The sequence below is a fragment of the Siphateles boraxobius genome, unplaced genomic scaffold, assembly GCF_051911475.1.
Source record: "Siphateles boraxobius isolate OS27281-9 unplaced genomic scaffold, OSU_SipBor_1 19, whole genome shotgun sequence".
Classification (NCBI taxonomy): Eukaryota; Metazoa; Chordata; class Actinopteri; order Cypriniformes; family Leuciscidae; genus Siphateles; species Siphateles boraxobius.
In genome coordinates, this window is record NW_027508799.1 from 4416322 (window position 1) to 4431597 (window position 15276).

The following is a 15276-nucleotide window of genomic DNA, read 5'->3' on the forward strand; positions in this document are numbered from 1 at the left end:
TAATATACAGTATGTATGTGTGTGTATATATATATATATATATATTACAGACACAACTCAGTGTTTGCATAGTGTATGATGTGACCATTTGCACACCAAGTCTTACCCCGTTCTGAAGATGCTTCTCCAGAGCTGCTACACGACGGCACGGGAGAGCTGCAGCCCAGCGGTGGCGGCAACTCAACGTTGTCATCATCACGGTCGGTGATGGCAGACAGTTCTATAAAAAAAACAAAAATCCAGCCAGTGCTTTAAAAATTATTGTCCATTACACTTTACTGTTCTGTGCTACTTTATACAATGAAATCACAGATAATACAATCCTAGCTAGCCACATTGCAAACACTGATGTAAGAAATTAGAACCTCACTAAACGACTAAGAAACAAGAAAGTAAAATAATATAAAAACAGAACTTACCAGGATCGGTGCAACTTTGCTGTAGCGAATCATCCACCATTGACTCGAGCATTATTGTTGCCGAGTTCAGCGCCCCGGTCACCTGGCATGCCGGCCTATCGCCGAGAACAGAGTCGAGAACGTCGAAATGTGGGTTTCGACGAGGGCGACCATTGCCGCTTCGACCGAGGTCCTTTTTTTGGTCCCTGTAGTCCTTCTTTAGTTTTTTTAGTTTGTTGTTATCTGTTGGAGGTTCCGGTCGAACCCCGCTACAGCCATCTCTCGCTGAATTTGCTGCAAAACCGGTTTCGTCCGCGAAGCCCCGTCTAACTTACCCTGGACTTCTGCAGAGGACCAGAGTGCAATAAAGCAGCTTGTTTCCTCCTCTGACCACAACTGTTTTTGTTTAATCGCGTCCATCGTGTTTATCTGCTAATTCAAAAATGGCGGTCACAAGTTTCTGTTCGTCTTGTTGGTCACGGTAACCCCGCCCCCAGCCGCTGACGTAAGCGGTTCTTACTTCTAGACCAGCAATGATTTGGTGCTACTTAAGAACCACTTTTACTGGTTCGGAGCTGGTGCTTTGGTGGTCGAAAAACAAAGAACCGATTTGAAACTAGGCTCTGGCTCCGAACCAGCACCAGCTCTGCCTTGGTGGAAAAGGGGTATCAGTGAGAAAGTGCAGTGAGTTTACTTCTTTCTTCTCTGAGAAAATCAATAATATCAGAAAGGTGATCAGCTCATCCTTGAGTTGCGCTGGGGTCAGGCAGATCAGACAACAGCACGAGAAAGTAGCCACTATGTCTGATTTCGAAGAAATTGATGGCAAAATTTTGGAAGAAACCGTACAGCAACTAAAAACATCAATTGCGCCCTTGACGCACTTCCCACATCTTTTTTCAAAAATGTGTTACACAGCTTAGAAGCAGATCTCCTGGAAGTGGTAAATGCCTCACTTCTCTCTGGGAGTTTTCCGACCTCCCTGAAAACTGCTGTCGTCAAGCCCCTCCTGAAAAAGAGCAATCTGGATAAGACCATATTAAACAACTATAGACCGATATCAAATCTTCCTTTCATAGGCAAGATCATTGAAAAAGTTGTCTTCAATCAGCTGAACAAATTCTTAAGCTCGAATGGATACTTTGACCATTTTCAATCTGGTTTCCGACCGCACCACAGTACAGAGGCCGCGCTCATAAAGATAATAAATGATATTCGCTTAAATACTGATACAGGCAAATTATCAGTGCTGGTACTACTCGACCTCAGTGCTGCATTTGACACTGTCGATCACAAAATACTTCTTGACAGGCTGGAAAACTGGGTCGGGCTTTCTGGGATAGTCCTAAAATGGTTCAGGTCATACTTAGGAGGCAGAGGTTATTATGTGAGTATAGGAGACCATAAGTCTGAGTGGACATCCATGACATGCAGAGTCCCTCAAGGCTCAATTCTTGCGCCACTCCTATTCAACCTGTACATGCTCCCAATGAGCCAAATAATGAGTAAGAACCAAATGGCTTACCCTAGCTATGCAGACGACACACAGCTCTACTTATCCCTATCGCCTAACGATTACAGCCCCATTGACTCCCTTTGCCAATGCACTGATGAAGTAAACAATTGGATGTGCCAAAACTTTCTTCAGTTAAACAAAGACAAAACTGAAGTCATTGCGTTTGGAAACAAAGATGAAGTTCTCAAGGTGAACGCATACCTTCAGTCTAGGGGTCAAACAACTAAAAATCAAGTCAGGAATCTGGGTGTGTCTCTAGAGTCAGACCTTAGTTTCATTAGTCATGTCAAAGCAATAACTAAATCAGCATATTATCACCTGAAAAATATTGCAAGAATTAGATGCTTTGTTTCCAATCAAGACTTAGAAAAACTTGTGCATGCTTTCATCACCAGTAGGGGGATTATTGTAATGGACTTCTCACTGGCCTTCCCAAAAAGACCATAAGACAGTTGCAGCTCATACATAACGCTGCTGCTAGGATTCTGAGCAGAACCAGAAAATATGAACACATCCCACCAGTCCTCAGGTCTTTACACTGGCTGCCAGTTACATTTAGGATTGATTTTAAAGTATTATTACTGGTATATAAATCATTCAATGGCCTAGGATATGCTCAGTGAATATAAACCCAACAGATCACTCAGATCATTAGGATCACATCGGCTAGAAATACCAAGGGTTCACTCTAAGCATGGCGAGTCTGCTTTTAGCTACTATGCCAGCCGCAGCTGGAACCAGCTTCCAGAAGAGATCAGATGTGCTCCTACAGTAGTCACATTCACATCCAGACTCAAAACACATCTGTTTAACTGTGCATTTACTGAATGAGCACTGTGCCACTGTTCGTCCGACTGTTTGCACTGTATTTTATTTTATGTTTTAATTATTCTGATTTCATTTGATTATTTCTGTATTTTATCTTTTATTCCAAACTGTTTTAATTATTCTGATTTCTTTTGATTATTTTAATTTCTTCTATGTAAAGCACTTTGAATTACCATTGTGTATGAAATGTGCTATATAAATAAACTTGCCTTGCCTTGCCTAATAATAGCGGTCGCCGATTGGTCAAAAGTAAGCCACAGGAGAGAAACGCGATTGGTCAAAAGTAAGCCACAGGAGAGAAAGGCGATTGGTCAAAAGTAAGCCACAGGAGAGAAACACGATTGGTCAAAAGTAAGCCACAGGAGAGAACGCGATTGGTCAAAAGTAAGCCACAGCAGAGAAACACGATTGGCTCACGTGGGCTTACTTTGGGCTTACTTTGGCTCAATCGGTAGGAAGCAGTAGGCGCAAGCGAGAGGTAGTGGGATCAATGCCTGCATTCTCCAGTGCTGTCCATCCTTTTTACGCCCCCCTTCAAGGGGCACTACCTAGATGAGCTCTTGCGGCTCAGTGCTGCCGAAAAAGTTTTTTCGAACGAGGTACTGCACACATTCCTGGCAAAAGCAGGTCCCACCGAGATTTGAACTCGGATCGCTGGATTCAGAGCCCAGAGTGCTAACCATTACACCATGGAACCTTGGCGTGCGTCAACTTTTCCCATGAGCAGCAGAGATTTAAGTCATTGAGTCCAGAAGCACGATAGCAAGGATTTAAGTCATTGAGTCCAGAAGCACGATAGCAAGGAGCAAATGAAGCCTTTGCTTTTTAAGCCCATGTTTCCCCAATTCCGACTCTGTTTGAGAGTGCCAATTTCACCGCCACGTCAGCAGTTGGGCATCACCTCTGTTTTTTCCCTCCCTTCCGCAAAGAACCTAAAAAGGTTCCACCGAGATTTGAACTCGGATCGCTGGATTCAAAGCGCAATTTTTTTATTAAATCTACAACTAAAAGGTAGCCAGTGCAAAGTTGCCAGCACAGAGGAAATGCGGCCTGTTTTTTTGTGGTCATTGGAAATCACGCTGCAGCACCTGCACACGTGCTAGGGATCGCGCCTCGTCTTTGTCTTTGAGAGCGATGGACACCTTCTCTCCATCATCGAGGGGAATTAGCTCAAATAGTAGAGCGCTCGCTTAGCATGCGAGGGGTAGCGGGATCGATGCCGGCATTGTCCTGTGCTGTCCATCCTTTTTACGCCCCCCTTCAAGGGGCACTACCTAGATGAGCTCTTGCGGCTCAGTGCTGCCGAAAATGTTTTTTCGAACAAGGTACTGCACACATTCCTGTAAATGCAGGTCCCACCGAGATTTGAACTTGGATCGCTGGATTCAAAGCCCAGAGTGCTAACCATTACACCATGGAACGAACACACCCTGCTAGCTGGCTGTCTGAGAGGCAGATAGCGATGAGGCTAGGTGGAATCAGGTAGATAGGAGCTGGCGATTGGTCAATGGACCACCTCGACTAAGAGAGGCGGACGTGGTTCCTCTGCCGAAACCCGAGATTGAACCAGGGACCTTTAGATCTTCATTCTAACGCTCTCCCAACTGAGCTATTTCGGCCAGGTACTTGTGCGGTTTAGCCAGCAGGCATGTCTGGGAGACCGCCAGTCATTTTCGAGAAGAGCAGAGTGAAGGTCCCAGAGAGAAAATGAGTTGCCCGCACGGGGATCAAACCCTTGACCTTGGCGCTATTAGCAACACACTCTAACCAACTGAGCTAACCGGCCTCTCTCTGGCTTATTTTATCCCCAATTTCTCAGAAATATCCTGGTTGCCCTAATCAGGCTGAAGAGATTAAAAGCAAAGCCTGATAATGGGCTCGTCCGGGATTTGAACCCGGGACCTCTCGCACCCTAAGCGAGAATCATACCCCTATACCAACGGGCCGAAAACATTTCAGCTTGCATGGCTTAAAGCGCAATATTTTAATTAAATCTACAATTAAAAGGTAGCCAGTGCAAAGTTACCAGCACAGAGGAAATGCGGCCTCTTTTTTTGTGGTCATTGGAAATCACGCTGCAGCACCTGCACACGTGCTAGGGATCGCGTCTCGTCTTTTTTATTTGAGAGCGATGGACACCTCCTCTCCATCATCGAGCAGAATTAGCTCAAATGGGGCACTACCTAGATGAGCTCTTGCGGCTCAGTGCTGCCGAAAAAGTTTTTTCGAACGAGGTACTGCACGTATTCCTGGCAAAAGCAGGTCCCACCGAGATTTGAACTCGGATCGCTGGATTCAGAGCGCTAACCATGACACCATGGAGCCTTGGCGTGTGTCAACTTTTCCCATGAGCAGCAGAGATTTAAGTCATTGGCTGCGTTCCAAACCGCATACTCAATGAGTAGGTACTTAATTTCAATGAGTACTTACTTAACGAGCGCTAAAAGAGTAGGTACTTTATAGCCAAATCTCGTTGAGTATGGCTGCGTCCGAAACCGCATACTCAATGAGTAGGTACTTAATTTCAATAAGTACTTACTTAACAAGCGCTAAAAGAGTAGGTACTTTATAGCCAAATCTCGTTTAGTATGAATGCGAACCGGACATCTGCCATGTTGACGTTATCATGTGACCTACGACGCGTTATCACAAGTGCAACAACTCAAAAGATATGAACGACACGTTTAATTAATCTCTGTAATATCTTGATATTGATTAAACCTGCTTATTTTGTGATTGTAGTATAACCAATACATTTAGGGTCGATTTAAGTTCTTATTTGTAACGCTTCTAATGTGACCCACAGTTTAAATATGCTATATATATATATTAATACTTATATATAACACCTTAAATATATAATTTTTCATTACAAAAAACCTAAATCGTCATCTCTTGAATATGTTTTTAATTTCTTTATTTTAAATCCAAAATGTTCACCCACAAGCAAAAAGCCCTTTTGGGCCCCTAAGGGCTGTCCTTTATGTTTTCCTCTTTTTCTTGTTGAATGTTTCATCCCTCTGGATTATAAATAACAACAACAACATCAGTTTGTTGGTACCGCTATTATTCAAAGATATTTAAACTTGTCATTGTTCTTTTTTTCCTGTGTATATAATATCATATTATGATGGATGCAAACCCATATTTATGTTTTCTGTCATTATGATTGTTCATCCTGATCTTGTATGTAACTATAAGTTCTGCAATAAAAAATGATATGAGCGACAGGAGCACTAACACCTCATAACATCAGTAACTCGACAGCCATACCTAGAACAGTTTTCCTCAGCGTTTGTAATGTCTGCACATTGCTCACAGCACACGACTGCTCGAAGATCTCACCTTTGGAGAAGACTGTTGATTTTTATACTAGAAAAATGTAAGTATCACTCCTTAAAAAACAAGATTACCCCAGAATGAATTGCATCGCTAGCCCACCCCAAAACTTACACAATAATAAAGATAAATGCTGACCAAAACTTTTTTTACTGAAAATTGTATATTTTAGTAAAAACAAGCAAAATGTAATTTGTTTTGTCATATGACATATGCATGAATACACACTAGATAAATGCAGTAAATACAGTTATAGTCAAGCAATGAATTAAAGCATAAATATATTAAATAATTGTATTTTATTTACTGACAACAACAATAAGAAACATGGATAAGTAAAATAATGAATAAAAGTAACCATCAGAATAAACAAATGCATATACAAGTCAACAACACAAACAAAGCTTTATTCAAACTACAAGCATGTATTTACAGGCGCTGAACCCCACATCCTACTGCCATCTCCACACAGCGGTTCTCATTCTGTGGCTTTATTCTGATGAATCAGCTGACCACCAGGTGACCGTGCCTCCGTGCCGGAGGTTGTTCTGAGGCGATAAGGGCCGGTGGAGTGATGGAGGGTCTCATCCATGGCACCATTTCCAGGATTCAGCTCCGGGCTCTCCATCCTCAGTGCTCACACCAGTCTGCAGACATTTCAGATCCGAATGAGAAAAGTGCTGTAATAACTGTGTTTGAAATTACAATAATTAAAATAAACTACAACTTAAGATTTAAATAGATTTTGTTATTCATTTCTGTAGTATACTCATTCAAAGCCTTTGATGCAGCATTCAGCTTCATGAGCCACTCTCCTCTCCCCCAAATGTTCCTCAATTTATCAACAGTACTAATGGACAAATAAAATAGATAACATGTTTAGTTACTTTATAGATTTGTGTATTTACCTTACTTACAGCACATTTATCTAATGTAAACAGTGTTGCCACAACAGTAAATTCTAAAATAGCACACATACATCAGATGTCTATTTCATGTTGTGATGTGCTCATCTGCAATACTTATAGAAGATTTTCCTGTCAGATGTAAATAGACATTTAAAATAAGCATCTTTAAGAGATATATGGTTTATGTACATCTACTTTGGAGATGTGTGCTTACTGGAGCTCTCCTGATAGCAATACACAATAACGTGTTTTTACAGCAAAATCACAACTATACTATACTGTCTAACGTCTTTAAACCTTCAACAATTCGACAGTTTACTCTAGTCTTCTGTATTTCAACACGTTTTAACACAAGGAACCGTGTTTACTCACATTTGAAAACACCCGCGTCGCTGATCGTAATGTTGGATAATGACGTATCCTCTCCCGTGGCCTCCTGGGATAGAAAAGTATCCGTCGATGGTTGCTTCAGAATCTGGGCTGAAGCAGTAAGCCATCCGGGAACTTCTCGCCTACTCTTTTATGAGTACTGAGGTTTCGGACATACTACTCCTTTCAAATACTGTTTTCGCCTACTATATAGTAGGAAAGTAGGAATATTCGGACGCACTATAAGTATACGTGAGCCCGAATCTCGCGATAATTAGTACGTCACTCTGGTAATTCTCGCCTACTCTTTTATGGATACTAAGGATTCGGACATACTTATTCGCTCGCCTACTGCTTTTTCCCTACTATATAGTAGGGAAGTATGCGGTTTCGGACGCAGCCTATGAATGCGATCCGGACATCATCCGCCATGTTGATGCTATCATGTGACCTACGACACGTTATCACAAGCGCAACAACTTAAAAGATGAACGACACGTTTAATTCATCTATCTGTAAACATCTTGATATTGATGAAACTTGCTCATTTTGTGGTATTGTTGAAAAAACAGCTGCCAATTTATTTTGTGAATACATTTAGGGTTGATTTAAGTTGTTATATTTTAAACCCTTCTAACGTGACCCACAGTTCCTAATAACGATTTTTTAAGAACCCCCAAAATCGTTATGTCTTGAATATGTTGTTAATTTCTTTATTTTATACCCAAAAAGTTTCTCCTTCAAGTTTTCCTCTTTTCTTGATGAATTTACCTCTCGTTTCATCCCTCAGACAATAACAACAAAACTATTTTTTAATGTATTATGAAGAACTATTTATATTTAAAGATATTTAGCCTTGTTATTGTTCTATTTTCCTGTGTATAAATATCATATTATGATGTACACAAACCAATGATCTTTATGTTTTCTGTTTTGTCATTATGATTGTTCATTGTTAGATACAACTAGTATCTTTCCATGATCTTTATGTAATAAGTTTATAAGTTTAAATTATATGAGCGACAGGTGCACTAACACTTCATAACATCAGTAACTCGACAGCACAACCTAGAACAGTTTTCCTCTGCGTTTACTGTCTGCAGTGCACAAGGAGACGGGCCGCTGCTCGAAGATCTCCTTTGGAGAAACTGTTGACTTTATACTCAAAAAATGCAAGTATCGCTCATAAAAAATTAATATTACCTCAGAATGAATTGCATTGTTAGCCCACCCCAAAACTTAAACAAAATAATATTAAATGCTGACCAATACTTAATTATATTACTTTTTTTTATATACTAAAAATGATATAATTTAATAAAACAAGCAAAATGTAATTTGTTTTGTCATATGAGTTATGGATGAATACACGTGAACATCTCAATTGTCAGTCAAGCAATGAATAAATGCATACATTAAATAATTATATTTTATATACTGACAACAATAAGAAACATGAGTAAATGAGTAAAAGAACAAATAAAAGTAACCATCACACAATAAACAAATGCATGCACATGAAACAAATCTTTATTCAAACTACAAGCATGTATTTGGGCGCTGAAGCCCACATCCTACTGCCATCTCAACACAGCGGTTCCCATTCTGCGGCTTTATTCTGATGAATTCACCAGAGGTGACCGTGCCTTCGTGCCGGAGCTTGTTGCTGCGCTGCGCATCACAATCTGAGGCGATAAGGGCAGATGGAGAGATCTTATGACAGTCTCATCCATGGCACCGTTTCCAGGATTCAGCTCTGGGCTCCTCATCCTCAGTGCTCACACCAGTCTGAATAAAAACATGTTTAGTTACTTTATAGATTTGTTTATTTACCTTATTTACAGTACATTAGTCTAATGTCAACAGTGTTGACAACAGTGAATTAACGTTATCCTATCCTATGATAATGCCACACATACATCACTCAGATGTCTTTTTCATGTTGTGATGTGCTCATCTGCAATATGTCAATACTTACAATATTTTCCTTTCAGATGTAAATAGACATTTTAAATAAGCGTGTTTAAGATGTATATGGTTATGTAAATCCACTTTAGAGACGTTACGTGTGCTTAGAGCTCCCCTGTTAGCTAGCTATACAAAACATGTTTTTACAGCAAAATCACAACTATACTATACTGTCTAACTACTTTACACCTTCAACAGTTAAAACGTCTACTCTATTGTAGTTTAACACATAAGGAACCGTGTTTACTCACATTTGAAAACCCCCGGCGTCGCTGATCTCCGTGATGTTTGATAATGACGTATGCTCTCGCGTGGCCTCCTGGGATAGATGAGTACAAGCTGAAAAGCACTCAAATGTCTGGGCGAAAGCAGGAGATCATCCGGGAACTTCTCGCCTACTCTTTTAGGAATACTGATGTTTCGAACGTACTGCTTCTTTCACGTACTGTTTTCGCCTACTATATAGTAGGAAAGTAGGCATATTGGAACGCACTATCGTCCAAATCTCGCGATAATTAGTACGTCAACCAGGTAATTCTCGCCTACTCTTTTATGAATACTGAGGATTCGAACTTACCTTTTTGCTCGCCTACTCTTTTTCCCATACTATATAGTAGGGAAGTATGCGATTTGGAACGCAGCAATTGAGTCCAGAAGCAAGATAGCAAGGAGCAAATGAAGCCTTTGCTTTTTAAGCCCATGTTTCCCCAATTCCGACTCGGTTAGAGAGTGTCAATTTCACTGCCATGTCAGCAGTTGCGCATCACCTCTGTTTTTTCCCTCCCTTCCGCAAAGAACCTAAAAAGATTCCACGGAGATTTGAACTCGGATCGCTGGATTCAAAGCCCAGAGTGCTAACCATTACACCATGGAACCAACACACTCTGTTAGCTGGCTGTCTGAGAGGCAGATAGCGATGAGGCTAGGTGGAATCAGGTAGACTAAAAGAGGTGAACGTGGTTCCTCTGCCGAAACCCAGGTTGGAACCAGGGACCTACAGATCTTCAGTCAAACTGTCTCCCAACTGAGCTATTTCAGCCAGGTACTTGTATGGTTTAGCCAGCAGGGATGTCTGGGAGACCGCCCATCATTTTCGAGAAGAGCAGAGCGAAGGTCCCAGAGAGAAAATGAGTGGCCCGTACGGGGACCGAACCCGCGACCTTGGCGTTATTAGCACCACGCTCTAACCAACTGAGCTAACCTGCCTCTCTCTGGCACATTTTATCCCCAATTTCTCATAAATATCCTGGTTGCCCAAATCAGGCCGAAGAGATTAAAAGAAAAGCCTAATAATGGGCTCGTCCGGGATTTGAACCCGGGACCCCTCGCACCCTAAGCGAGAATCATACCCCTAGACCAACGAGCCGAAACATACATCGTCCCTGCTGCTGCCGGGCCGCAAACATTTCAGCTTGCATGGCTTAAAGCTCAATTTTTTGATTAAATCTACAATTAAAAGGTAGCCAGTGCAAAGTTTCCAGCACAGAGGAAATGCGGCCTCTTTTTTTGTGGTCATTGGAAATCACGCTGCAGCACCTGCACACGAATAATGAGAAGCTTACTTACAGGAGCCTGGTCTGCAACACTGGACCCAGTTGATGTTGCAGGAGCAGAGGCAGCGGTTGGCTGGACAGAAGGCTGTGGAGGAGACTGCAGAGGAGGCTGAGCAGGGCGCAGAGGAGGAGACGGCAGAGGAGGCTGGGCAGGGCGCAGAGGAGGAGACTGCAGAGGAGGCTGGGCAGGGCGCTGCAGTCCTGTGGGTGGCTGTAGTGAGGATGGTCCTGGTGCAGAGGGACAGGGGTTGAAGGCCTTGCTGGAAAGATGGGAGTTGCTCTTTCCAGTGGACAGGAAGCTCTGCAGGCGACTGGGACACCTGGCCAGGGGTCCACAATGCTGGAGGAGCAGGGGCAGTAGCACGAGCCGGGGCAGGAGCAGGGCCTCTCGAGCCTGCAGTGGCTGGAGCGTAAAAAAACACAACAAAATTATCTTATTGTTTTAGACTTTCACTGCATGACTTTCTCAGCTCTGCTGGACAGCTACTGCGATTACAAGGTTTACTGCAAAGCATGTATGATTAGTAGAGAGATGACATGATGATGAAAAGATGGAAGGAAGCAGTGAAAATCATCCTGTTTTTCATCCAAGCACCATTAGAAGAAATACAAGAAGAAAAAAAGATGGGATCAGCCAAGTGTGAAGCGAAGCAGACCAAACACTACAACAGCCACTTATTCCAAGGGGAGTGGGGGAAGTGTGAGATGACAAGAATGAGCTTTAGTCAGTGATTACGATAAAAAATTAAATAAAACCTTTTACATACACCTTTAAATTATCTTGTTTCCTTTGAGGATGTTCACTCAAAGAGTGAATGTAGATTGACACCTGAGAAGTGCCATTCCTCTGTGTTGTGAAATAAAATAATATGTCATTTAAAAAATACTGTTTTGTTTTATTTGTAATTGTTTGTAAAATATTGTTTAAGATTTACATACCTTGAGGAAGTTGTTCCTCAGCTTGCGAGGCTACAGTTGCCATCTCCAGGTCATCTTCCTCCTCAAAAAAATCCGTAGCAGCAGAGTCTGTAAAATAACATAAAACACTAAGCACATGTCACCAACACACTTGTATGCGTTAAGTGATACTCACCACATGTAAAGAGCTGTCTCCGGGCTGCGGACTCAGACGCAGGATGTACACGTGGTCCTGCAGCTGTTGAACACGTATTTTCGTTAGACATATATACTGCATAATATATACTGTAATGATTTTAAAGCTTGCAAATCACTTACAGGGTTTGGCTGGAGCCAAAATCTTTTGTGCCAGCTGTGAAGCAAATAAATGCTTCCCCCGCGCCAACAGGGCCTTCACATTGGTCGCCAGCAGTGGCCTGTTCTTAGTGGCAGTAGGTGGAGGAGGAACAGACACAGTGGCAGTGGGCACAGCAGCAGTGAGGACAGATGCAGTGGGCACAGTGGTGGTGGGCACGTGGGCTGGAGCCTGCCTCTTCAGCACGTATGCTTTGAAAAGGGCCATATTGGTGTTAGGCCTGGCCTTTGCCTTCTTCAGGTAGGTGAAGAGAGCCTGGGCCTCCTTGCTTGGGTCCTCATACACCTCCTTCATTGACCTACCCTTAAAATCCCCAAACTCCACCATCAGACATCCAGAGTCTCCTGTCCTCTGGGCCTCCTGCAGCATGGCCTGTTTTATATGATACACCTCCACAGCCTCGCCTACCTCCCTGATCTGCGAGGTGTATCTGAGGAACAGGTGTTTGTTGTCCGACAGCGGGTTGTCCCTCTCCTCCTCCCCCAAAATGCTGCTGACCAGATAGCAGGCATACCCCAGTGAGTTCTCCAGCAGCCACAGGAACCTCTGACCCTGGTGTTTCCCAAACTGGATCTTGCATTGAGCCAGAACCAGGAACTGGTCTCCAGGATTCCTTCCATTCTGCCTCACAAAGGCAGTGGCCTCAGCCAGGACCTCCTCCTTACACCTGGCCCTCCCTGCCAACACGATCTTCCTCCTATTGGCCTCCTCAGTTGGCCCCATAAGGAGTCGACCCTCAGAGGTTCTTCGTAAAACCGGGTATGCATACATAAGGAGTCGACCCTCAGAGGTTCTTCGTAAAACCGGGTATGCATACATAATCTGAAAGGACACAGGCATAAACAGAACGTTACATAGCTGTCATATTCCAACTGAAAGTATTTTACTACAGCATTTCTTTTTTATGTAATTAATTATTATAATATTATAATAATTAATGATTATTATTATTATGAGCATAAGCATTATTGTTTTTATACAACTGTGAATCACTTTGAATTGCCTTGTGTACAAATTGTAAATAGTGTGATGAACTTATTAATAAGAAAATAAATAACACTTCTTGGTACAATCTTGCTGGTATCATGCCATGTATCATGTATCATGGTAAAGTTGCAGGTTCACATGTACAGAAGAAAACGTGTGCTATTACACGCTAGCTAGCTTTATTGGCATGTTTAATTGTCTAAAAACAAACACTGTTTATTAATAAATAATGATCGATTATACAGTCGTGAAGAATAGACTTACCTGTTGCAAAGATGACGATAATTACTACTGATGACGACTACTTCCTGATCAGCTACTGTTCGGACGCTCTCGCTTACTGCTCCGCGCTTTTTAACTTCTTTTTAACTATTTTAACTTCAGCAAATCAGCACAGTGCTCAAACGCTTGGATTACTACAAAAAAAAAGCAGAATTATTTTATTCGACCAGCCTCCCACTGAAAGCTTACATTCCGGGGAAGAGAAAACACAACTGCCTACATTCATAAGGATAAGAAAATGCCTCCTCTGGAATCTACTTGCTGCTCCAACTGCCACAGACTTTTACAAAGGATTGCAATTCTTGAAACAAAGTTAATTGCGGGACCACCAAACCAGACGGAACACACAACAGAGTTTCGTCATGGACGTCCTCAGCATACAGCCGGTGAGTCCCATGAATCTAGTGCTTCTCGACCGGCCATACTGAGTGTAGAGAAACAAGCCGATCGTTTTACTAATCGATGGCACAAACAGGGTGCGAGACCCAAAGGCACTCGAGACATCAGATTGTCACGAGCATCACATATTACTGCAGTAGCATCCTCTACCCCAGATACGGCTCTGACAAGGACTGCAAACACTGGTCTCCTACCACCGCCTATACATCTTGAGAACAGATTTGAAGTATTAATGAATGAGGAATCCCCAAATTTGATGAATGTGATCGCACACAGACAGAATCAGCCAGTAGCTAACACTGATGCTATCTGGGGCTCAAGGTCGAGCAGACAGCGGCACTCAGCTCACAGTGCAGCCGAGCCCAGGACTCTGATAGTGGGCGACTCCGTAATCAGAAACATTAATAGCAGGGATACAACAACGTGCTGCCTTCCACAAGCAACAACTTCTGATGTAAACAGGGAACTTCAGAACATTCTGATGAAACATAAGACTGCAAATCGACTCATCATTCATGTGGGGAAGAATGATATTCATAAAGAGCAGTCGGAACTTCTTAAAAGGGATTTCAATGAACTTTTTGAAACACTTAAAAGACTGAAAGTTCAAACATTCATCAGTGGACCACTCCCAGCAAGAGGAACAAACAGGTTTTCACGGTTGCTTGGGCTTAATACATGGCTGCAAAAAACCTGCAATATAAAAGGAGTGAACTTTATTGACAACTTCAATCTTTTCTGGAGTCAGAGGCAACTGTTTCAACAGGATGGCCACCACCCAAACAAACTTGGTTCAAGAGTGCTAAAGGACAATATCTACTTCTCCCTCCGTCATCCTTCTGCAATGTGTGCAAATCCACTCAACCTGAATGGCACACACACACCTGGATACAGTATGAATGACCACAGGATTTCACTTCAGCACCTGCATGGACATGCGGTTGACACATCACACAAGGACAGTGATAACACCACTCAGCCACAACAACCTCTGCTCACGGACACAATCTCAGCTGAGCCCTGCCCACAGAGCTCACCACAGACAGACTGTGACATACCAGCACTGCTCCAAGATACAGCACCCATAGACGACTTTCTGGAAAACAGCCAGGGAAACCAGGACAGCATATTACAGCCTCCAATAACACCAGAGCAAAAATCCCTCTCACCGGAAACATTATCACTCTCTCCAGCATATCCACTTCTGTGCTTCTCAGGGAAAATGGAACAACTGGTGCATGCTGGAACTAGCAATCCCACTCTTTTGCTGTGGGCCCCCAGATACCAACCAAAAAACGCCAGGCCCCACAACCACCAAAGCCTGCGGGCCCAGCTCGCCCTCCCCCTCCCCCCCTCCCCCTCCTCCTCCTCCACCCCCTCCTCCTGTGAGAGCTCTTCGGCCTCTGCCACAGTGCCAGGGCCCACACCCTCCTCCAGCGGCTCGAGGTGAACCAAA

The 15276-nt window shown here is 42.9% G+C and overlaps 1 protein-coding gene, 1 long non-coding RNA gene and 4 other non-coding genes across 6 annotated transcripts in view; all 6 read right to left on the minus strand.

The window, feature by feature from the left end:
- The window catches only part of LOC143741621 (uncharacterized), a 399552-nt gene that overhangs the window by 772 nt on the left and 383504 nt on the right, over positions 1–15276 (minus strand). The window contains exons 5-6 of the mRNA XM_077233886.1: positions 420–742; positions 107–220 (exon numbers count right to left, since the gene is read on the minus strand). Coding sequence (XP_077090001.1) covers positions 107–220; positions 420–471 — 166 coding nt within the window. The 5' untranslated portion in view covers positions 472–742. The remainder of the gene's footprint in view (positions 1–106; positions 221–419; positions 743–15276) is intronic.
- On the minus strand, positions 3368–3439 carry trnaq-cug (transfer RNA glutamine (anticodon CUG)). Its single transcript has one exon. It is a non-coding gene; the product is annotated as a tRNA-Gln (tRNA).
- trnap-agg (transfer RNA proline (anticodon AGG)) lies at positions 4617–4688 on the minus strand. Its single transcript has one exon. It is a non-coding gene; the product is annotated as a tRNA-Pro (tRNA).
- On the minus strand, positions 6362–7762 carry LOC143741470 (uncharacterized). Its single transcript, XR_013205062.1, has 3 exons — positions 7362–7762; positions 6851–6931; positions 6362–6728 (listed from the first exon to the last, which is right to left on the minus strand). It is a non-coding gene; the product is annotated as an uncharacterized LOC143741470 (long non-coding RNA).
- trnai-aau (transfer RNA isoleucine (anticodon AAU)) lies at positions 10459–10532 on the minus strand. Its single transcript has one exon. It is a non-coding gene; the product is annotated as a tRNA-Ile (tRNA).
- trnap-agg (transfer RNA proline (anticodon AGG)) lies at positions 10621–10692 on the minus strand. Its single transcript has one exon. It is a non-coding gene; the product is annotated as a tRNA-Pro (tRNA).